Genomic DNA, 25,835 nt, shown 5'->3' on the forward strand with positions numbered 1-25,835 from the left:
CATCCACTTGCATAGATTACAATTAACCTCAAATGGATCCTGAAAGTCTTGGATTGATGTGCGCTTTATCTTCATAAGGCTCCAGGTGAGCCTTGTTCCACCTTCTGACACCCACTTGCATCGATTACAATTAACCTCAAATGGATCCTGAAAGTCTTGGATTGATGTGCGCTTGATCTTCTTAAGGCTCTGGGTGAGCCTTGTTCCACCTTCTGACACCCACTTGCATAGATTACAATTAACCTCAAATGGATCCTGAAAGTCTTGGATTGATGTGCGCTTGATCTTCTTAAGGCCCCAGGTGAGCCTTGTTCCACCTTCCGACACCCACTTGCAAAGATTACAATTAACCTCAAATGGATCCTGAAAGTCTTGGATTGATGTGTGCTTGATCTTCTTAAGGCTACAGGTGAGCCTTGTTCCACCTTCTGACACCCACTTGCATAGATTACAATTAACCTCAAATGGATCCTGAAAGTCCTGGATTGATGTGCGACTGATCTTCCGAGACAGTTCATGTATTCACATCCTATTTGAAAGCGACCTGACTGTATCTAGCGATGCGGATAAAAAAAAATCATCTTTCAATTCTGGTGTTATGTGGTTCTGATTCGGATACACTGATAATACATACATCTGACACTCTGTTACAGAGCATGTTACAGCTGCCCAAGCAGTTTATTGGCCAGAGTTATCCTGTGTGGTTTGCCATTGTCTTCCCAACAACAGTTAGGGCAGGAATTTGTAATTTATTCAGTGTGCCAGCAATAGTTCCACCTCCTCTTTGCGAAATACACTGAGATCTTTAACCTTCACAAACTAATGCCGAAAGACGGGACACCTGTTTAACGTCCATCCAAGGGATGGCACGGCACACACATTGATGAATCACCCTGCCTGTGAAACACTGGGATGGCAATTTATAGCTGTGTCGGGATTATAACCGAGGCTAGACAATTTAGAGGCGATTGTGCGTACCTCTAGACAGGCCATCCTGCTACGTGACCTTACCTCTCCACAATTTATTTTGTATATCCCGTTGGTTGTTATCTCCATATTTTGTATATCTCGTTGGTATCCACCTTTGTGTGTGTGTGTGTGTGTGTGTGTGTGTGCCCAGCTGATGATCCTTGCAGTCGGCAAACGAGTCAATTGCTTACAGGTTAAGGTTCTTGCTTTAGTAGTCCAGGAGCCAGTTTTCAAGAGAGGCCTAGAAAATGAGTTTCGTGCAACACCCACTACACAGTTGGTTTGTCATTTCAGGGTGCTTGGGATACATCTGTAGAATAAATCCAGCCCTGATGTACAGTTCAATCGTGGCAGCAACAACAAATGGCAGCCACTTTTCTATTAAGGGGGTGGCGTAAAGCTCGAAATTGACGATTTTTTTCTGGTATTTTTGTTTTTTCAGCTCTTCCAATGGGGATTCTTCAACATTATAATTAAAAGGATAGTGGGAAGTATGAGGGGATTTTCGTTATGCTGTTCAAGTATGATTTAAAAAACAAAATTATTATTATACCTTGTATTATACCCAAAACACACAATCGCTGAAATATGTACTTTTTGCTTTTCGACTGTAATTATGCAATATCATCTTTACGTTGTTCAAATGCGGTTATGGTTGTAATATGATATATCTTTATGATCTTTTCAAGAAACAAAATTGGACAATCCTTAAGTAAAGTCAGAAAAATATAGATTTCATTTCCCCTTAAATCATCAACCCCACTCCTGTTATGACCAAAAGTCCACAAGTAATCTCAGCAAAAAATATCTCACCAGGTCAAATGTGGCTGCGTATCATAACCATAGTCATTCACTGAACATTACAATGTCAACATATAACTGTTATTTGTTGCATTATTAAAATAAACACATTTTGCTCCTGAATCATCCTCTAAGTGGTATAAAATCACGAAAATGTCACCATTAATCTTCCTCATCATCATCTTCTGAGTCGCTTGTGGTAGGTTCTTTGTTTGGGTTTTTGCATTGTTCACCTCCCATGCAAGTGCAGGCTTCTGTGCATGGCATGTTATTGTTCTTGCAGGCACATACGTGGCTGCGTTGACATGCAGACACTTTACACTTGCACGCGGTCAGCTCAACTAGTCCAACTGGAGCAGGGTCTTTGGTCATGAGGGTGGGCTGGAGAGTTCCATCTTCGATGTTCCATCCATTACCATCTGGCTTTGGTAGTGCTTGGTTGGGGAGCAATGACTTCTTCCAGATGAATGACTGATAGCTCGATAAATGTGTTGCCTAATACTGTCAGATGTTGGTGGGAGGCATTCACTCTTCTGCCTTTTCTGGCAGAACATCTAATATCCGATTTCGTCCGCCGTGTCCCCTGCTGCCTGAGCTGTTGTGTACAGGGAGCATATTAACCGTTCTCAAGCACGGACAGTATCCTCTGTCGGTGGGATAATATCTCCCAGTTGTGACACTTTATGATGGTGGTCTTTACCGTCCTGAAGTTTCCTCAAAGCTGTCTTCTTACCAATTCCACTGAAGGCACTCGTCGTGTCACTTCCTGTTAGTGCATGCAATGATGGGAGTGCTTTGCATACTTCTGGACCAATGGCCAAGACTAATTCGTGGATTGGTATGTGTCGTAACTTTTGCTTTATTCCAGTACGAAACCAAAGTTTTTGGCATCTCATTGTGGCGTACATGTGTATGCATATGACTGCAACGTCAGTATCTGGTGATAAGAGGTGAAAAGGTGATAAGGGCTAAGAGAAAAATAAATAAATGAAATCCGTCAAAATCTCAGATTTTCGCATCGGACACCACCCCCCCCCCCCCCCCCTCATAGAAAAGTGGCTGCCATTTATTGTTGCTGCCACAATTCAACTGTACATCAGGGCTGGATTTGTTCTATAGATGTTCCCCAATCACCTGGAAGTGACAAACCAACTGTGTAGTGGATGTTGCACAAAACCATTTTGAGCAGATTCTGGCTTCTGGACTATAGGTGGAGAAACTATGTTTGAGGTTTACAATTTAAATAAAGTTGAATATGGGATGTTGTGAAATTAACATCATTTACAACAATCATTTAAATTATTTATATTTAAGTTTAGGAACAACCGATACTGTACAATTAATTAAATGTGTGTGTGTGTGTGTGTGTGTGTGTGTGTGTGTGTGTGTGTGTGTGTGTGTGTGTGTGTGTGTGTGTGTGTGTGTGTCTGTTAATAAAAGAGAGAGATAGAATTGTGAGGAACAGAAATGAAAAAACGAGATGTGTGTGTGTGTGTGTGTGTGTGTGTGTGTGTGTGTGTGTGTGTGTGTGTGTGTATGAGTGTGTGCATGTATGTGTACGTTAGTGTGTGTGCTTTTAAGTTACTTTGCTGTTATTCACACGTTGGCTGTTATCTCCACATTTTGGTGGGTTTCGGGAGATGGATCGGAGACCTACCAGTCCTTAAAGCATCCACCTCCGGTGTGTGTGTGTGTGTGTGTGTGTGTCATTCATTGGTCGTTATCTCCATATGAGGGTCTAAGAAAGTGGAACGGAGCCCTCCCACGTCTGAATGTATCCACCTTCGTGTGTGTGTGTGTGTGTGTGTGTGTGTGTGTGTGTGTGTGTGTGTGTGTGTGTGTGTGTGTGTGTGTGTGTGTGTGTGTGTGTGTGTGTGTGTGTGTGTGTGTAATATATTAAAATATTACACAACACGAATTCCATCCCCTCCTTTTAGGCTGGTTTTATCCCCCCTTTCTAAACAATTGTTCCCGTTATGGCTAATGCTCCTGTGCCCAAATATCCTCCGAGTGTATGTTTATATTTGATGTCATAACTCAATCTATTTTTTATAGAAATAAATCTTAGAGCACTGAAATTATTATAGTGCTTTCGTTTGAGGAGAAATTGACTTCCTCCGTCCTGTAAGTCAACTGCCAATGCGAAGATGCATGATGATCAGTTTCATCCTCAATATAAGAACATTACGATTTAAGCAACGATAAAACGATCGAACATTTTGTCGAATACTGTGCAAACTGCATATTATTGAAGTAGCACCGACTGATGCATCTCATTACTAGTGTTTGAGGACTTGCAGACTCGGCTTGCTTGGCACCACATTCCAGGCAAAGTGCTACCACCTGCACAAACAGGCCGTGCAAGCAACGGCACGCTTGGAGATCCTTCATGAACTGGGGCCATCGTGGGCATTCCTCTGCCTCGACGCCCTTTTCCCAGAGGCACACCACGATGTCTATGCCCACACGTTCCACCCACATCCCGAGCTATCACCGAATTGCATTAACCCTCAAAAGGCTTACTTCATCAGAGGTGACAGGCACATTCAGCTATTGTTAATTATCATCCCAGCCTTCCTAATTAGTAATTGCTATCCCAACCTTTGTAATTATCATCCTAGCCTTCCTAATTACCATGCTCATTTATGTTCATCTGTGCTGTGTGTCCATCGCCCTGCCAGCAAGATTTTATATGAATCTATCAACATATAAGAAGGTCGTCCCAAAATTTCAAACGGTCCACCTACACAATGATGGCGTGAGTCGTCGCTTTCGATGAATCTCTTCCCTTCGTTAGCGTACTCACTAAGCATTGTGCTTTGTGCGATGGATGCATAGTCCAATGCGGAACCCACAGTGTCTACCGCAAACATCACAGGTTTGACTGGTCCTTGTGGGGATGGACGTTGGTAGGTTTTCCTTTCGTGCCTCCGCTGTCTCTCGCTAACAAGTTTCCCACATTCAAAGTGGTCCAGGCCTTTGTGGCAAATTAATAAACGGGATAGCAATTCCTAAATTGGGAAAAAAAAAACGTCTTCCCTAATATTGTAATGCAAAAATACTTTTTTTTATGAAGAATTGCAAAAACGTTTTTTTTTTTTTTTTTTTTGGCATTACCGTGCATTTTTCTTCTGTGTCGCCATGAATATAGCAAGGGTTTTGATGCATTATTTTGTAAAACTACGTCGTTCCTATGACATGTCATCTATCTATAATTCCAGTAATCTCTGTATGTCTGTGACCGCTGTTTCTCGACAACCACGGGTCCGATATACTTGAAACTTGCCAGGTATATTGCTGGGGACCCGAGGATGTGCCTTTTCAAGGTTTCATATTAATCGGACAAGTAGTTACCGAGCTATGTCCAAAAAACGATTCAACCAATCAGAGAGCAGCGAGTTATCACGTGTGCCGAACGTGGCGAACAGACTCTGCCTCGGACGGCACATTTGAGAGCGTATTCATTTATTTCACGTTGGCAAACTATGTTGCCGCTATGTTGGCGTTAAACTATGTTTTAAAACTAATTAAAACTAATTTGCGATTCTTTCGCTTTCCTGCGCGTTTGTGCACGCTATGGCGATTTCTTTACCAAACTCCGCAAGCCGTTCGCTTTGGACCAAACCATTTCATGTAAATAGAGGGGGGGGGATTGTCACCGTACTCGCAAGCCGTTCGCTTTGGACCAAACCATTTCATGTAAATAGAGGGGGGGGGGGGGGGATTGTCACCGTACTCGCAAGCCGTTCGCTTTGGCTTTGCGAATGGACCAAACCATTTCATGTAAATAGAGGGGGGGGATATAATTTTAGATATATATATAGTACGGGCATGCCCTAGTTGAGACAAATATGTGACTTTCATAATGACATAACCCGCCCCAGAATGCTCGGTGTACATGCGCAACAACCCCAGGAAACTTGCATGTTCAGGTCGCAAGAAAGTATTTCATGTGCCTGGGATAAGGATTGTTACCTGAAATGGCTCACAAACCTCTAAAATAAGTCGAAAATAGTTGGAAAGTATCTGAGACAAAGGCTATGCCTCCGCACAAAGAAAGACTCGGAGAACTTTCTCAGCTCGCAGAACGGGAAACTGCTCGTGCTACAAAATCCTGACCACGTGTGCTGGTGCAAGGCCCGAGTGGATGGACGTGTGTTGCACAACACCCCTAAAGGATCGCTACCAGTGAATGGACTGTGTGTGTATATATATACATTAATTACACGTATACATTGAAAAGTAAAAGTATGCTGGCGTTTCTTGGCCGATTTCGTTTGTATGAGCATTTGAACACCCCACGTATCTGTAAACGCCATTGATCCTGAAGCAAGAGATGCATTTGGTTGGGATGGATTTTAGGTTTGGGTGGTGTCCAGACACAGCTTCCCCATGCTGTGTTTTTCCTGCCATGGGGAGTGCTTCGTGGTAGCTCGATGAACATCAAAGCGGAGTAGGCAGAGTGCGGGTTAATGGGGAGCAGGGTCGGCCCACCGCTCGCACCGCCCACATCAAAGTGTCGCGGGTTAATTGCGGCGCTTTGAAGCTCCAGCCCTGCGCTCGTCCTGCTGCAGCCGAGATGCGGAAAAGGCCTTTGAACCACTGAGCCAAAGTGCGACCATTATTCATTCACAAAACCCCAGAGTCGGAACACAAAGAAAGCATTCGGACCATGAAGACCCTGCAGCCAAGAAATTCGTTAACCATCGAAGCTCCATATTCGGGGCTGTGAAGGAAAAGTTCTGCACGTTTGGAAGATACTTTTCCCCACCTTGTCATAAAAGACCCCTTTTCCTGATTGCTACAAATTGCCATGATAGTTAAAGCTTCCAACTGGTGGCGCACACAGCATGCTTGGCACTTTGCAATCCCCGATGATGTCCCATTAGCACTTGATAATTAAACGTGTTTATTTTACCACCGCTGTTCTTCGGGAGAAATCCTCTCGAACGATGCAAGCAGGTCCCACAAATGGCGAGATGACGCCCTGAACGGTCAAACTGACTCAAAGTGGCCCCATCTCCATCTGTGTGCACGTTATGTAAAATTGAGCATAATTGTTTGATATTTTTCGCTACAATAAAATAATTAAAGTCGTTTCCACACTCAACAAATTTTGTTTTCATGAATCCGCCAACAACAGAGCAAGGGCAATCCATTAGCAATGGTGATGTGAAATGGGTTGGCAGGATGGTGTATGTGGAGCCACACTTTCCTCTGAACTGTCTGGCCTGAGTTTGAATCCTGATGCAGCTATAAACTGTCATCCTGGTGTTTCACAGGTAGGATGATTCATCAGTGTGTGTGTGTGTGTGTCTGTGTGTGTGTGTGTGTGTGTGTGTGTGTGTGTGTGTGTGTGTGTGTGTGTGTGTGTGTGTGTGTGTGTGTGTGTGAGTGTGACCTCCCTCGGTCGTTCCTTGTGCCAGCTTTAGTTGGTAGACGTTGAGTCCTTCGCGGAGATTGGGTGAGCTATCGCCAACACCATGGCCAAAAATCCTACTCTAACTACTGCTGGGAAGACAATGGCAAACAACCCAGTAAACCATTCCCATTGATTCCTGCTTCGGCAGCCCTGGCACCTTGTAACAGAGTATGTATGGTATGTATCAGAATCGGAATTGATTCATACGATAGCATTAAAGCGCATAGGTCACATGAAACGCGTAATGTGCTGTGGTCTGTAGAACCAGTATATCATTTTTTTCTTCTAACGGTGCATAATGCCTTTGCTTTTCTGATCTCGTGCCTGATCCAGTTGATGTGCCCAAGATCCACCGTCCAATTATACAGGCGGAGGTGAAAGTTTGCCTATCTCAGTGCCAGGCTCCTTTGGGATAGCAATCAGAGAAAGGCATAGATGAAGGGTGGTGGAAACTAGCAAAGGCTGAGTCTCCCACCAAAAACTTTTCTTTATGGCGAGAAGGGGCAAGGAGTCCTGTCCTTGCGCGGAAATATCCCAAAAGCACAAGCAGCGACATCTCGACCCCGAAAGCGCAAACAGCGATATCGCAATCCCGAAAACCTTCCCCTTGCGGTGACAGGGATACGTGCCGGTTCATCCGACGCAGGGCAGCCGAGCGCGTCAAGCCCTCGGATTATAGGCTGAAGGAAAACCCGCCTGCCTTGGATTTGAGGCTTTTTGTTCAATTCTCGGGCCGCTCTTGCTTTAACTTTCATCTCCCTCTGCGGCGTGATCAAACGCTCTCCATGAAAAGATCGCCGCACGCTCAGCTCCTGGATCCCGAGGTCGGCCATCAGGAGGGGCATCGAAGTTGATGTATCGAGTCCAGGGGAACTCGTTGTGCTTCTCTCGCTCTAGCATCTAGTACAGTGCAGGAGGGAGGGATGGGTGCAAGCATTTGATCTCTCACATTAATGTAGTCTCCTTTGAAATCGCTAAGATCTTTTTTGGAGTTTCCTTCACATAACTTTGCAGTGAACAGAGTTTCAGATCAAAGGAGTATATTTTGATGAAACGACTCTGATACTTGAAGAGACCTGATTGAAGATCTCTCCCCGTGCATTAGGGTGATTATATCTTCTCTCCTTCTTACCTTCTTCCTATATTTGGTCATATTTTGCTAATACCCTCTTCACGGATGTTTTCGATGCTCATTGGAGAACCTCATGTTGTACGTGTTCCCACTTTTTTTCAACAGAAACCCATGAGCTTCAAGATGCCCTCCATCTCACCATGCCTTGCCCCTCTGGTCCTGGCTGTGACCTTCGTTCTCGGATCTACTCATCCACCCCGTCGCTCCTGGGGCCACCCTGCTCACTCTCGTTTCGTATTTCCCGAAGACAACCCCATCTACGAACCCTCTGTCACTCATCACCGTAGGCCCAGCGCTGGACCCAGGTGGGGAGGAAATATAGAAGTGAATGAAAGAGGATCACTGACCCAATTACGAGAACTTGCACGCTCCTTACGTACTTGTGGAGGTACAAACGATGCGTTGCTGCAGCTACAGTTTCTCAAGGACCGGCGCATCACTTGCAACGATGGTTCTCCCGCGGGGTATGATTGTCAAAAAATGATCGTACCATCGAAAGTGTTTTTACGTAAATGTCATAACTGTGAGGGCTATGAAATTTTTGGATGAATTTTTCTGGAATGGGAGAACTATTTTTCTTATGAAATATACTTTCTGTGCGCCTCGTGTAGATACTACTTGAGGAAATCTCAAGGCAGCAAGCGCTGGATCATCTTTCTCGAAGGTCGGTGGGTTGCCTGTTTTCCAATGGAGACAATTGGCTCGGGCTAGACCTAATCATGTGGTATGGCTTGGTCTGACTCTGCCTAGCTCGGATGGCCTAAGCTGCTTTTCCTTCATTACGTAGATATCATGATCACACTCTTTTTACTAACACCTGGAGAAAACATTTTCTCCATAGTGTTCCTCAATGCAAATATTTTAGAATGTTTATTTGATACAAATCAATCTTTTGAATCATTTATTCCCAACATAGAATAGCAACTGCATGTGTATGACTGCTCTGCGATATGACTCTTCAGCTAGCCTGATACTTACCCATTGGGTTGGCAGGATTGCCTAGAGGTACGCACACTCGCCTCTAAGATGTCTAGCCTGGGTCTAGATCCCAACACAGCAATCCTATAAACTGTTATCCCAGTGTTTCAAAGGCAGGGTGCTTCATCAAGGTGTGCTCCGTCCCTGCAACAGACGTTAAACTTGGCATCCTGGCATCTGCTGGCATTAGTTGGTGGACGTTAAGATCCCAGTGCCCTTCGTGTCGAGCAAGCGAGCTTTCGGCAACACCCTGGAAAATTCCAGGTCAAACCATCAGAGGTCATTGCATCAGCATCACAGCCCCACATGGCCAGAAGAAAATCCTCGCATCAACATCAGCCAATGATGTTACCTCGCAGCCTTATGCTGAAAATGAAAGAAGAATAAGAAGACTTGTCCATTTCGTAAGTCTATCTTCTCTACTCGAAAAATACCCAAATCGGCGCAACTAGGCCCGATAAATCAATAAAAGGAAAACCTTGGCCAGATTACACCGGATTCGACCTGGCCCAATATTTATAAAATAGAAAAAGACTGGTGTTACATGTATTGCTCATGGCATCCCATTGGAACTACTCATGTAAGAATTGTGATGTGATTCCTGTTGTACTTGCACACCATCCAACGAATGGGGGGGAGGGGAGAGAGATGACCTGCCAATGCTCACGAAGGGAGCGAGTGCGAGCGAGTGCTTCTCGTACAATTAAATGTGCTGTGGTCCTACAGAGGTTTCCTTTGAGCTGTCCAGCCGGATATTGACTTCTCCATTCGACTTTAAACTGCTGCGTTAGTGCTTCTTATGCAGTGTGAGGCATGTTCTCTCATGCCCCCAGAACAAACCTTTCCCTCCAACCATATCTCCTCCTTCCTCCTACCTTCTCTTCACAACTACAGGTGGATGGTTTTGCCACAGCAGAGAAAGCTGTGAAGTCCGCAGAGCTAGACAACCACATCTGACAGGGTCCACGACCTGGAGATGGAAGCGCCCAGGTGAGTGACCTTTCCAGTAATCAATCATTCTGAGCACCTGTGCAGCGATTATTCATTTTTATTTGTATTGGGCAAAGTACTATGCAAATACTATAATACTCTGCTTGTATTAACTCCCAGGACACGGGATTCTGTCGCCACGACCAGAAGAAAATCCTCGCTGGTGGAACGCAAACACCGTGTGTGTAACATTTCTGATGCGAACACATACAAACGCTCTAGTTCTCTAGTACTTACAGTGGCCTCCAAAAGTATTCACACACCCTCCATAGTTTTCCCATTTTGAAGCCACCTCAGCTTATTTTATGATGCTTTCAAATCAATCGTAGTGTATGTAGTATTCACAAACTACTCCAATGTGATAAAGATTTTTTAAAATCTAAATAAAATGTGAATAAGTTAGATTAACAGAAAAAATCTGATGATTCTCAGTTGCATCAGTATTCAAACCCTTCCCCCAATTAACCCTAAATCACTTCAGGAGAAAATTATTTGTTTGAAAGGTTACAAAATAAGTATAAGAGGTGTCACCTGTATGTATTTGGAGGATTAACTTTAAAATTAAGCTCCAGCACTTATCTAAGAAGTTTTTAGGTGCAACTCACTTGGTAAACCAACAAGGCAAATATGAAGACCAAGGAGGTTTCCAAAGAAGTCAGATCTAAAGTGGTGGAGAAATACTGTTCAGGAGAGGGTTATAAGATGATTTAAAAGTTATTCATTATCCTTTTGAGTACCGGTACGGTGAAATAGATCATTAAGAAGTGGAAGACGTATCATACCACCCAGAATCTACCCAGATCAGGTCGCCCATCCAAACCCAGCAGCCATGGGCAAGCAGGAAACTGGTTTGGAATGTCATTATAAATCCAAAAATGACTTTGAAACATCTCCAAAGCCCTATGTTCGAGAAGAGGGGCAGTGTTCATCAATAAACAATATCCTGTTCCCTTCACAAAGCTGGCCTCCATGTAAAGGTGTTGAGAAAGAAGCCATTACTGAAAAACGCATCCAAAAGGTCATATGGAGTTTGCAAAAAGCATCTTCATGATACTGCAGGCATGTGGATAAAAAGGTTTTCTGGTCAGACAAGACAAAAGTTGGTATAATATTTCTGGTTATAAATTCAAAGCGTTACGTCTAGTGCAAGCCTAACTCTGCACATCACCCAGTTAACACCATCCCTAATGGCAAGCATGGTGATGGCAACATCATGTTATGGGGCTGCTTTTCATCAGAATGGACTGGCAATCTTGTCAGGATAGAAGAGACATTGGATGGTGCAAAGTACAGGAGAATCCTTGATGAAAACCTGCTTGAGTCAACCATGAATCTGAAACTGTAGGAGATTCACATTTCAGCAGAACAATATTCCGAAGCTCAAAGTTAATGCCACACTGGAGTGGCTGAATAAGAATAAAATATATGTTCTTGAGTGGCCCAAAGTCCTGACTTCAACCCAATTGAACATTTATGGCAAGACTTGAAGATTTCAGTCCTTCGACGATCCCCATCAAACTTGGCAGAACTAGAGCAATTTTCAGGTGAAGAATGGTAAAGGTTTCACCATCTCACCTGCACAAAGCTGGGAGAGACCTACCCAAAAAGACTCATCGCAGTCATTGCTGCAAATGCTCTTTCCACCAAGTCCTTGCCTAAGGGGCTGAATACTTTTACAACCAGTGAATTTTGATTTGTACATGTTTTATGCAGGTATATCTGAGAGGTAACCTCCTTCAAATATAACAGTGTTTAGTTTGATCTCTTCAGTTATGAATAAAGAAGTTCATTTGGAAAAAAATGTTTCTACATAATTTGGAATTCATCTAAATGTGGCATTATTGGTAGGGGGTAATGCTTTTGCAGGCTACTGTAATCTAAACATTGTTAATATACATTACACATGCTAGTCTCAGCCTCAGTGGTCTTTTGATTTTCAAAAAATGTGAAATAGTGTTTAGAAACAAAAATCTTTATAATCATTGCAAATCTTTCTGAAGGCGACATAACTTTGTGAGCCAGAGTTCAAGCTGTTGGTTTTATGGATATGCTTGGTTTATAATCGATTGGTATTTCATTCATTGAGTTGATTAATAAATAATTATTGAAATACGAAGATTACATTTTATGTAATGAAGTGTCGCCACATAAGTGCAATCTGATTGATGTGTCTACACCTTCTGCAGGATCATACCATATTGCTCTAGTGATGTATGGAGTGGAAATGCAGTCAGACACGACAAAGGTATGTCTATCAGGGTGCAAGACACCTTCTCCTGTTCACTTTGTCACTTTCACCTTTACAGCAAACTCTTTTTTTTAAATATTTCTTGCACCTACACTTGCTTTGCTACTGCACTCTTTAGAGGAGTGACCTTTACATGACTAGAAAAAATTGGGGACTTCATAAAGGAATGTTCTTAAACAGCAGTGTGTTCCGCTAGTAAGTGGCTTATTATCACTTGCCAAGCGGCTTGTTATCACTTGCCAAGCAGCTTGCTAGATTCAAAGTGCTGAAGCAAGCACTCCAATGGAACGGAGTGCTTGGCATGGCTTAACAACATGGCGGCACCCATGTAAACAATGTTATCGTGGTACTCTAACAAATGCTGTCCAGGCCGTCATTTTCAGTTTTACTCCATCCTTTTGTGACAACTTCCCCAAAACAAATTTATTGTAATAGCAGAAGCTACAGAGAACGAGCAAGAGGAAAATAAAAATAGATAAATGTGTAGTAGCATTTTGGGGATGGGGGCGAGGTTTGGGAGGAGGGGTGGATGTGGATGTCTGTTGATCTTGCAGGATTAGGATGAAAAGTAGAAGTAACAATAAAATAATGAAATGCACGTTTCAACAGAAGAAATAGACATAAAATGGCATAGCCCCCCCTGTGGTTTTAGTAATTTCCCTGTACATAGTTAAAGGCTGTCAGTCGGCCATCTTTTACACCTGGAGAAAATCGGATGACAAAACAAAAACTTCTGCATATTTTTCTCATAAATTGTCTTTGTGCCAAGTTTGAAGAAAATCGATCCATGCATGTCCGAAAAATGAATGGGGACACGTTTAAGTAACAAAAAGGGCCGCCAGTTGCCCATTTTGGATCTGATCTCGAAAAAAATGACGTGCATATGTAACCCATCATTCATTAGCTGTGTGCCAAATTTGAACACTATCGGTAAATGCATGTCTGAGAAATGGTTGAGAACGTGTTCAATATTGTGTTTTTTACAACTAAAATGGTTGCCAGTCGGCCAATTTTTATCACATCGTGAAACCATATTATGTGCATATGTATACCGTCATGTGTTGTCTTTTTGCCAAGTATGAACAAAATTGGTCCATACATCTCCAAGATAGGGTTACGGATGCACGGACGAGACCAAATCCATAAGCCCCCGTTTTGGACTAAGTCCAATGGGGGCTAGTAATATACAAGTACACATAACAGGGGTATATGCCTCTGAATATTTCCCTGGTTGTAGTATCGATTTGAAGTCAACTATTTCGGCCATTTTTGCAAACATAACGAAGCATCCTTTTCAATCGCTTGCCGAGCGGCTAGATGAGCGGCTTGCGAAAGTGCTTGATACGGAACAACTGGCTTGGAAAGCGGCTTTCTAATGGAACGCACCCCATCCCTTGATCGCTTGCTCCATTTGCTGAGCAGCTAGGCGAGCGGCTTGCAAAGCGTTTGATACAGAATGGCTAGCTTGGCAACCTGCTTGCTAATGGAACACACCTCCAGTACGGTATCTACTGTGTAAGTAATAAGGTCATGTGAAACGTGACCAGGTTACTCGTTCCAAACATCACTTACTTACAGTACATTGGCAGCTTTATGTAAAGATGAGCAGTGACCCGTGGAACTCTCCCTTTGTTTGGGCAGTGTATAGGCAATAAAACGCTGCTTCGCATGCTCCCGGAAGTTTATGTTTACCACTAACAACCCAGTGTTAATTTTAGTTATGCGCACACTTATTGCCAAAAAATAATGTTATGAAATGGTTTTATGTTCCCAGAGATTAGACGTTGAAGGGAAAATAAATGATAAATTGTAAAATTAAAGTGTCAATGATGGAGAATGAAAGCCACGATCAGGAAACAAACGTGTTATTTTATACATCTCACTAAAACAAACTTTCCTAATTAGCATTCTAGGCGAATATATAGGTTAACATTACTTTATTATTATTATGAAAACAAAACTACTGCATTAAGAAACCTGAGCTAATTCCTAACTTCCATGGCGAGCAGTACCAATATACCACTTATCATTGATTCATGAACCATACACCGCTTCAATCCAGTAGCTTTTCATTAATGACAATGTTCCAATTATATTTACACTATAATTATTAACGTTACATCATCATTATTACTATTATTAATATTATTATTATTACGAAAACGTTACGTTATTAGTATTACGAAAATAATATTACTATCAATAAACCGAGGCTAATTCCTTAATCTCGCGGTTAATATCAATATATCGTACCTTGCAATTTATCATCGATCCATGAACCATACACCACTTCAATCAATTAAGTTTGCAGTCACAACATTGGGATTAAAGTGTTCACTGAATCACAAAGACTGAATATTTAATTAATTTGTTTTTGAGTGTCTGTCTTATCTTGTGTTCCTTTTTATCACTCCTCATGTCTGAACCAGAACCCTTATCATTTCTGGGAGCAAGGATTGTACATGAGGTCATAGCTGAGTTGGTGCAAGACGGGATGTCAAGTGCACGTACTGTCCTCTTAGCAGGATCAAGGTACATGAAATGAAATCAATCTTTCTCTTATCGCCATTTTTCTGATATTTATCCACTTCATCAAATACCGTCTGTATTATCGTCGGCAATCATGGAATGACTGTTATGACTGGATGTGAAACTTTCGGAAGAAGTGCACTGAATGCATCTCCTTTTGTAAAAAAAAAAAAAAAAAAAGAAAAAAGACGTCAAAGTTCATGCAAGAGCAAGAAAATAGCCCCAAGTGGGCTGACAGTTATCTCTTGAGGTTCTAGTTCAGACCTCTGCTGGGTAGTTTGTGTGCAGCCACCCGGCTGCTGGTTGCATCATTTTTGTGGGCGCGTCTGCCGCTGATCCAATGCCTCTCTATAACCAGTTATATGGTACTCATTTTGCCAACCTTGGAGGGATGACAGGCTGAGTCAACCCCACCTGCCGTTAATTCAACGGGATTGCGAACTCAGGACCTTCAGATCCCAAGCCCACCACCATAACCATTAAGCCAACACCAGGTGATAGGCCTCTGCTGATTTTGGGGAACCCTCTGGGAGCCCCCATGATTCCCTGGGAGGCCCTCTGATACGAAATCGAAAAATCCAAGACAGATCAATCCTGCAGACCATCAAGTATAAGGGCTGTACCGTGAAATGGGGGTGAATATGGACAGCAATGTGAATAGGGACATAAACTGAAAAAAAGTTCGGAAACTTTTTTCGCTGAAAATTGATAACCATCCTGATTTGTTGATATTTGGGTTGAAAGTGTTCTATTTTTTTTTAAAGCAACTTATAGTCCCTATTAACCCCATATGTGGGTTAAATAGGAATAAATAGGATTTTTATGGCTGTCCCTATTCACCCCGTTTTACGGGTGAATAGGGACAGTCACTAATACAAAAAAAAAATAATGAAGAAACAATCCTGAGTTTCCAACTTATTGCTAAATTGATAGCTCAGATGGATGCACATAATATGCACCCATAATATAAACCACGGTGCCAATGAAAAAAAATATGGGATTAAAAGTTTCTCCAAACTGTCCCTTTTCTTGATTTTTTTTTTTTTGTATTAGTGGCTGTCCCTATTCACCCTTAAAACGGGGTGAATATGGACAGCCATAAAAATCCTATTTATTCCTATTTAACCCATATATGGGGTTAATAGGGACTATAAGTTGCTTTTTAAAAAAACAAGAGAACACTTTCAACCCAACTATCAACAAATCAGTATGGTTATCAATTTTCAGTGAAAAAAGTTTCCGAACTTTTTTTCAGTTTGTGTCCCTATTCACCTTGCTGTCCCTATTCACCCCATTTCACGGTATCTGGTTTCAGAGCAATCTGTTGGTAAATAAGAGATTAGTAGGGATCCTAAGTTTGGGGGGTAACCTCCCCGTCCACCCCCCCCCCTCCCCGCCTCCCGCCCTCCCCCTCCACTGGGAGCCCCCATGATCCAACATCGAAAAATCGAAGCCTGAGCAATTGTGCGGACTACTGTCTTATATTCATGTGTCAAGTTTCAGAATAATCAGCCAGGTGATAAGGGAGGTGTAGCAAAAAATAGCAAAAAGTAACCGGATGGACGGACAGACATTCGGACATCACGACCCATTTTATAATGTCATCTCTTCGAGATGAAATGATCTAATGAGAGTAAATGGAAGGATTATATTTCTAAGACAATGAAATATAAAATAAAACAACATGCAAACATCACATGTTATGCCCAGCGATATTGCTATAAAGATTCAATGGAAGCATGGGTATGTATTGGCATTGACATAGCTAACATGGAGATGTCACTTTTAAGAACTAAAAGAAACAGCTACTCATAGAAATAATGGAGAATGGAGACCACCAACTATCAGTAACGATTTGGATTGAAGGAACCCGACTCACAGAAGTATAAATCTTCTGTTGAGATGTATACTTTGGCTTTGCCTGATGTAAGAAGTTAAAGAGCATCAAGGAAAGACAGTTTTCCAGGCAACATTTAGCTTTGAAATACAAGTGGGGAAATGATTAGCACAGATAGGATGAGGATAACAGCAATACAAGTTGTAAGGGGAGTCTAGAGGTACGCACACTCACCTCAGCTATTTAGCCTGGGTTTGAATCCCGACCCAGCTATTAATTTATCATCCTGGATGGACGTTCAACTGGCCTCCTGTCTGCCAGCATTAGTTGGTGGTCATTAACGATCCCATTGTGTCCTGCGTGAATAGTAGGCAAGCTATCACCAGCATGCTGGCCAAATTCTACATTAATGCCATAACCTACAGGGGGGACCGCATCAATGGCACAGCAGCATCTCCAGGAATGTTGCAACCACCAGCCAGCCACAGGCTGCACGCAAAATTAATGCATCCAATGATCCCTCGATGCTCTACTGCATGAAAAGCATTCTTATATAGTGCAATGGAGAATATCTCTCTATTCTGAGCCCAAACTCCAGCATGTCACTTTGCAATACTTGATGAAGTGGATAGCGTCATGGACTGGAGTTTTAGTTGGCCTCAGACTTATGCATTGGCATTTTTGGGTGGTGTTATGGAGATAGAAGAAAACAGATTTATGTCAATCTTAGCAGCATTGAGTTTGAGTAAATTCAACAACGTCCATGTTTCGCTTTCAGGACTGGAATTCACATTTTCAGAAAAAAGTTCACCATGTTGAATCAACAAGTATGTCGATCTGAATATTATCAGCAACAGCAATGACAATCAATATTTAATTTTTTTTTTTTATTTCATGCAGATCAAGATAAAGCAAGATTAGATCCCATGCTGTGCACCCATGTGCAGTTTAAAGCCAACTGGAAAAAAGGTTGAGTAATCTGTATTTGTCTATGTGGAAATTAAGGATATAGGGAAAAACAGAAAGCACATCTTCAACATGCAAATATGTCAGGCCCTGAAAATGGGGAGATCAAGAGAACCCAGAAGAATGGTGAAAGCAGTAGAAATGTTTGATCAGTCCTGAAGTGAAAGCACAGAATGCAGGTCAGGCCAGGAAGCTTATCAGGCTGAAAACAACAGACACAACAGGCACTTTTCCAAGAATATGACAATATGATTCAAACAAAGTGGAGGAATAGCAGGAAAATTGCAAAAATTATGAGACATTGCCTGATTAGTAAAGAAGCAGATCCATTTTTAGGATCAGAAAATTAAATTAAAATCTAATTATATCAACTGGATGAAAGCAACTTCTCCTTAAAATAATTTGGTAGTTATGTAACCATAATGGTTAGAATGCTCTGAGTATGGGAGGTTGATGGTTCGAAACCGGGCCACGGTCATACGAAAGACTTAAAAAAATAGTACGTGCTGCTTCCTTGCTTGATGCACAGTATTTCAAATGGAGAGATCACAGACAAACAGCATAGGTTGATAGTAGCGCATGCTTTGATGAGGCTAAAGACCACCTCTTGTGTCGAAATTTCTTGGAAGGGAACTCATATTATTAGGGTTCCAACTTCCAAGCCTTCCAGGCTGGGAAGGCTATTGTTGTACACCTCCCCCCCCCCCCCCCTTCCCTCAATATTCCATCTCCAGGCGCTGCACATCATCGCAGGGCGCCACATGCCTTCAGTGCCCGGCGATGACACGCGCCGAAAGGGTGCACTCAGTTTTCACTCCATTTGTTGTACTTCGCCCCTCCCTATTCCATCTCCTGGCACTGAATGACGTCATCACCGGAAATGACATGCGCCGAAAGGGTATACTCAGTTTTCACTCCATTTGTTGTACTCCGCCCCTCTCTATTCCATCTCCAGGCGCTGCACGGCATCTTCACTTCCTTGAAAGTGCCCCAGCAATGTCATGCGTTGGAGGATATGTTGTTAATTTATTTGGCATGAAGGTGGTGTACTTTGAATGTAGCACTACTTGTTTAGTTATCTTAAATATGGATTTTTTTTAACATTTTTAATCAAAATCCGAATTCAGCTTTATAGAAAGGATGTCATGGGTCATATGTCCGACCAAAGCGGAGTTGTATCAACGTGGGGCAGTTTGGAATGTGGTCATAACTGCCCGCAGTTAAAAAGTGGCACATCGAGTTATTATTATTATTATATTATGATTGATGGACAGCGATCATATTGCTCTCCAAATGTTACACTGACTTTTGAAATGAATACAAAGAGAAGAACACACGGCTTTTTTTCCTTTTTTTTGTAGACAAGATCGAGGCTCGTGTAAGAGCTAATAGCCGGCAAAGCCGGTGTTGTCAATAAACGTGTACGTATTATGTCGAAAACCAGATTATGCCTTGGCTTGAGAATTCCGAAGCTCAATGGAGACCGCCATCTTGCGGATGCAGAAGTATGCATAACAAATTGAAAAACGTTCAATATGAGTTTCTTTCACCCGTCTTTGTTTGATTCACAATCTTATGCACCTCCAATTTATTATTAAAATAATTTAAGACCAACCTCGGCCCGCACCGCCCTGGTTATCTTCAACGAAAAGCGTCACCAAACACCGGAACCAATGAGATTCGAGCATTGAAAAAAATATTTCTAAAACCAAATCACGCAATGGAGGCCGCCATCGACCGGATGCGGAAGTTTGCATAAAATAATTGCGAAAAAGTTCAATAGGAGTTTGTTTCACCCGTCTTTCGTTGATTCACAATCTAATGCACCTCTAATTTGTAATTAAAATACGTTAAGACCAACCTCGTTATCTTTAACGAAAATCGTCACCAAACACCGGAACCAATGAGATTCGAGCATTTGAAAAATATTTCAAAAAAGCTTATTACGCGTTTCGGACGCTGAAAACGGCGTCATATATTCTAAAATTGACGAAGAATTCTTTTTTAGAAATCTCGCGGCCGTAGGGGATAGTTTTTCACAGCCAGAAATACGGTATAAGCGGTTTACATAAAGAAAGAAAGCTCGGTTTGATTAACGACAGTCACACATTGCCGTTGCAACGGCGCTATCGTCTGATCTGTCGGCACTGATCTTCCTGCAAGCTAACTTCTTCTGGTGGAGGAAGCCGCCGTGCCCGGAAAGAACCAGCCCTGACAGCGACTGAAGTTAGAAGACTACACACATACTGTGAAAACGTATGTTAAGCCCAGTTAAAATTTCTTAAAATAGGCCTTAAGCTAGCATATGGTATAGTTACTTCCTTAAGCTTCTTGTGACATTTATTGTATGTAGGTATTGGGGAGGACTGTCTGCTCTTCTCTTTTACCAAGTCTTACCAGGTACGGTACCTACACCGACGTACTATCAACTACCTAACCTTCTGATGCCATCGTGATGGGTAAAATAGTGGCAAGAGGCTTTGGCTTCGCCGGCTCATTGCGGCTTTGCAGTCGGGTACTAGTAGCCGGCGAAGCCGGTGTTGTGAATGAACTCGTACGTATTATGTTGAAAAGCCAGATTTTGCTGGATCCTTTGAGAATTTCGAAGCTTTGACGCACCAAATCACTCCATGGAGGCCGCCATCTTGCGGATGCGGAAGTATGCACAAACAATATTGCGAAAAAGTTCAACAGGAGTTTGTTTCACCCGTCTTTGTTTGATTCACAATCCTATACACCTCTAATTTGTAATTAAAATACTTTAAGCTTCGCCGGCTCATTGCGGCTTTGCCGTAGGGTCATATTATTAATCACAAAAAAACAAACTGACACATAAAACATATGATAAAGGGAGCGGGAGACAAGATGGGGGAGAGAAAGGGAAGCACAAAAGTACAACAGCAAAGAACAGGGACATCGGGAAATCTGTGGGAGGGAGAGGGCTTGGGGAGAGAGGGAATGGGAAGGGGGGGGGCGGGGTGGTGGGAGAGGTACAAAACACATGGACACTGCTAGGAATTCCAGGAAAGACTGAGTAGTAAAGTAAAATAATTAATATAAAGTAGGTAGGCTGGGTAGTAAAACCAAAATATAAAGTCTAATTGTGGTTTGCGCTTGCTTTCAGATTTGAAAATCAGTTTGGTTTGCATGCACCATTTTGTTTTGCTGATTAGGAAACTAAGTTAGAAACGAAAAGAGAACACTGATGTCTTCATTAAGTTCACCATCAAGTATTTTTTTTGCAAACTCCTGCTATCAAATTTTGATGATGGTGCAGGATTGTGGTTCCAGTAAGTGGATGGTTACACCAACTATTATTGAATCACTCTTTAAAAAATAACTCCATTAATTACCCACTTAAATTTGGTTCCGAGCATAACAACACGAGTTACTTTTGCTCCTTAATGAACAGAGACTTCTGTTTTAAGAAAACACTCACTGCAGGCCTTGTTATTTGAGACCGAGACAGCTAGCTTACAGGATAATATGATGACTTTAGAAAATAGCATTCTAAATAATGTATAACTATCCAATTAACTTCCTTGAGATAATGTATTCTTTCATTGCCCCAAGGAACTAAAAATCCACCGTCAATCTGAATGAACGATAATATTTAACACCACAACAAATAAATGATGCATTTTCAAATTTTCACACTGAATTATACTTTTATCAAATGTTACAACATATGGTTCATAATAATTTCATCCTAGCATATGTTCAAGTATGCCTCGAGCTATTGCTAGAGAGCCCGGAAGAATGGTCAAAGCAATCCAACCAATCTCCCCATCAAGCTCATCTGCACATCAATCTCCTCACTGAAATCCATCCTCCTTCTATCCACCCTCTTCACTCCCGCAATTTCAACTATGCCTATTCAGTATTTGTAACACAGTATAATGGCAAACTTTTGGAGTTCAATAACCTCGATTCATTCTCATGATTTATTGTCTGTGTAGTGCTGGTGGAACAGGTGTGCTGCTAAACCTAGACCGGGTGGCCGCTCAGCTTCAAGAACTTCGAATCCCAGCGCGTGTACGTGGACTCGCAGATTCTGGATGGTTCGTGCGACCAGGCACACATGATGCTGGAAAAGAGTTGCAAACAGCTCTCAGGTAAAATAATATAAATGAAGAATTCAAGACGATGGTCAGAAAGGGGAAATATTGCTAGAGAACAATATCCCCAATATTTTCTCATGCAGTTGGAATATGAATTTTTTTGTTTTTTATCCAAAATAAGTCTCAAAACTTTTTTTTGAAAGAATTTCTATTTTTTTGCATATACTGGTACTAAAAGCAGCTTGCTGGATAATTGGAATAATACCAGTGAGATACCAATACATAGCAACAAAAAAATATGAATATGAATGATCGTTTTAAGGCCATTTTCCCCTCCAGACCGGGGGTTGGCCTTGCGGGTCCTATGACAATCATGGTTCCCTTTTTGAGGCAATGTTTTTATGGCCGGATGCCCTTCCTGGCGCCAACCCTTAGTCGCCTCCTATGATGCACAGGGATACGGTGTACCTATTCTAAACCGGGGTACACACCGGGATCATTCATCCCAGCAAGCTGGTACTCAATTTGCCGACCTCGGAAGGATGACGGGCTGAGTCAACCCCCCTGGCGTTAATTCAGCGATCGATCGGGATTCAAGCTCAGGATCCTAGGATCCCAAGCCGGCACCCTAACCGCTAAGCCAACACCAGGCTCAATACATAGCAACAGAAAGCAAAATATTTGATATCTTTATTCACAGCTAAACTTTGAGATTTTTTTTTTAAGTGTGTGGTAGACACCAAAGCAGGGTGGTTGGCAAGGCACACCCTCTTTTTTGACACAAAGTTGAAGCGTCAGGATATATAGAAGCAAAATTTCAAGGAAAAACTGTAAATTTAGCAAAAGGTGGGCTTGGAAGTGGTCAAAGAGGGAAGAAAAAATATCATTGTTTTGGATGGGAGATGATTTGAGATAGTGGCAAACAGCTGTCTTGAAGACCTGGATGGAGGAATGAGATTGAAGAAAATGCTGCAGTTGGTTCCACAGGTGGGGAAAAAGATGAACGAATGAGTGCAGGTGAGCAATGATTCTGGATTTTGGGATTGAGGTGGAACGTCACTCCCGACGTGGTAACGCCACGTTACGCCACGTCTAACAAGCCATCAATTCTCAACCGATTCACTTGAATGCGATGTCATCGCTGGTGCCGCCCACACCCCGTACCATTGGTGTGATGCCTTGCAGTGTGCCAATAGCAGCGCATCCTCAGGGGTCCTTGTAATAATTGCTGGCACAGCGCCGAATGCCTTGTACACAGAGCTTGGGCTACTATGAGGGTTTATCAGCCCAACCACAAACTGCCAACATATCCAATATTCCTTACCTTTCCAATATCCAATATTCCACTCCTCTCCTTGCCTTTCCAGGTGTCTGACCTGGTTCACAGAGAGGGCACGTACAAATACGTTTTCCTACATGAGGTCGATGCCAGGTATTCTCATTAAGTGGATCAAAATTGCAAGCGAGCGAACGCGTGTGACAACTTCATGCTTTTCGACGCACCATAACGTGCACCCCCTCCAACCTAAATATATAATATATACTGTGTGTATATATAACATATATATATATTTATTACTTGCAAAATCGAAGATTTTTCAACTATATTGGTCGGTTCCGTTTGTGGTTCTGTCTGTTTGTCTGTCTGTTTGTCTGTTTGTCACCGGCCTACAGGTCACAATTCTAACACGATCGTCACGAAACTTCAACAAGTTGTATAAGCCGTCCCAATTGAGAAGCCTATTGATTTTTAGGTCAAGGGTCAAAGGTCATCTGGAGGTCAAATTTCTAAAAACGCCATTTTTAATCCGATTGACTTGAAAATTGAATAGCATTTGTATATCAAGTCACTAAATTGGTAAATGAACTATTTTTGAGGTCAAAAGGTCAAAGGTCAACTTATGGTCAAATTTTAAAAATCATCAATTTTCATCTAAAAAGCCATCAATTCTCAACCGATTCACTTGAAAATTGAACAGCATTTGTATATCGAGTCACTAAATTGGGAAACATACTATTTTTGAGGTCAAAAGGCCAAAGGTCAACTCAAGGTTAAATTTTAAAAATCATCAATTTTCATCTAAAAAGCCATCAATTCTCAACCGATTCACTTGAAAATTGAACAGCATTTGCATATCGAGTCACTAAATTGGGAAACATACTATTTTTGAGGTCAAAAGGTCAAAGGTCAACTCAAGGTTAAAAATTTTAAATCATCAATTTTCATCTAAAAAGCCATCAATTCTCAACCGATTCACTTGAAAATTGAACAGCATTTGCATATCGAGTCACTAAATTGGGAAACATACTATTTTTGAGGTCAAAAGGCCAAAGGTCAACTCAAGGTTAAATTTTTTAAATCATAAATTTTCATCTAAAAAGCCGTCAATTCTCAACCGATTCACTTGAAAATTGAACAGCATTTGTATATCGAGTCACTAAATTGGGAAACATACTATTTTTGAGGTCAAAAGGTCAAAGGTCAACTCAAGGTTAAATTTTTTAAATCATCAATTTTCATCTAAAAAGCCATCAATTCTCAACCGATTCACTTGAAAATTGAACAGCATTTGTATATCGAGTCACTAAATTGGGAAACATACTATTTTTGAGGTCAAAAGGCCAAAGGTCAACTCAAGGTTAAATTTTTTAAATCATAAATTTTCATCTAAAAAGCCATCAATTCTCAACCGATTCACTTGAAAATTGAACAGCATTTGTATATCGAGTCACTAAATTGGGAAACATACTATTTTTGAGGTCAAAAGGTCAAAGGTCAACTCAAGGTTAAATTTTAAAAATCATCAATTTTCATCTAAAAAGCGGTCAATTCTCAACCGATTGACTTGAAAATTGAACAGCATTTGCACATTGAGTCACTAAATAGGGAAACCACCTATCTTTGAGGTCAAAAAGTCAAAGGTCAACTCAAGGTCAACCTTCCAAAATCATCATTTTCATCTGAAAAATCGTCGCTTTTCTTCCTGTTGACCCGAGCTTTGATCAAGATTGTCAATTTTAATCTTGATGAAATGGACAATTTGCTGTATCAATGGAATTTTTTTTCTTGGGGATGGGGGGGGGGGGGTATTTTGCAAGTATCGTGCTCTGCATGACGTCTTCTTGTTTATTTATTTATTTTTAAAATAAAAAAATAGAGCTACAAATTGCTTGTACTATGCATAATTTTAAAATTGTGTTTGTGTCTTTGGTTGTCGGTGCATTTTACTTATATGCATTCCAAATCTGCTGGACAGAATGAGTTGAAAACTGGTGGTTGTACTCAGGGAGTGCATGTGATGGTTTTAAGCCTGCGCCGCAGCTACCAATTTATTTAAATACGACAGCAGTGGGATAATCATTGGAAATCGTGGAAAGTTGCCTCGACTCCCTCTGGCTCTCGTCCAAAACTACAGTAACAAGAGTATAACTGAATGATAAGAGCGAAATCTTGACAGAAGAAGTGTCTCGGAATTTTACCGTTTTTTTTCGAGTCAGGTGGGGGCGACGATGTTGGAGTAATAAGAGGAAGCTGTGCATCTCGCAGTGGCTTCTGTGGAATTAAGGGCTTAGTTTTAGAAATACGGTTTGCATAAGCTTTGGACCTGATATCAAAGCAAAGCAGGTTATTCTTACCATAGCTGAATCACCTCATCCTCACGTTCCTCGGTGCAGAAGTTCACGATTTGGTTGGGGAAGGCCTGAGGCAGTGCTGCTCTAAGATTGCCTCAGCCAGAGCACGTTGTGCCATGGTGGTGTTCGCAACAACCAACGAATATCAACTTTGACCAACCAAGATCGAACATGTTCAATTGGTCCGTCAGGGCCCAGGGCCATCGTTTTGCACGACCGGGAGTCCACGTTAAACGATTTTGTACATCAAGACTGTAGAGTTGGTTCGC

At 41.8% G+C, this 25,835-nt stretch overlaps 1 protein-coding gene across 2 annotated transcripts in view; it reads left to right on the plus strand.

The window, feature by feature from the left end:
• Positions 1-7,384: 7,384 nt before the first annotated feature.
• Positions 7,385-25,835, plus strand: part of LOC137425865 (palmitoleoyl-protein carboxylesterase NOTUM-like) — a 78,477-nt gene continuing 60,026 nt past the window's right edge. For both annotated transcript variants that reach the window (XM_068114594.2, XM_068114601.2), the window contains exons 1-8: positions 7,385-8,298; positions 8,430-8,788; positions 8,936-8,988; positions 10,197-10,292; positions 10,413-10,473; positions 12,479-12,537; positions 14,970-15,072; positions 21,832-21,987. In XM_068114594.2, coding sequence (XP_067970695.2) covers positions 8,436-8,788; positions 8,936-8,988; positions 10,197-10,292; positions 10,413-10,473; positions 12,479-12,537; positions 14,970-15,072; positions 21,832-21,987 — 881 coding nt within the window. In that variant the 5' untranslated portion in view covers positions 7,385-8,298; positions 8,430-8,435. The remainder of the gene's footprint in view (positions 8,299-8,429; positions 8,789-8,935; positions 8,989-10,196; positions 10,293-10,412; positions 10,474-12,478; positions 12,538-14,969; positions 15,073-21,831; positions 21,988-25,835) is intronic.

This window comes from Myxine glutinosa, chromosome 1, assembly GCF_964187855.1.
Source record: "Myxine glutinosa chromosome 1, kmMyxGlut1.1, whole genome shotgun sequence".
Taxonomy (NCBI): Eukaryota; Metazoa; Chordata; class Myxini; order Myxiniformes; family Myxinidae; genus Myxine; species Myxine glutinosa.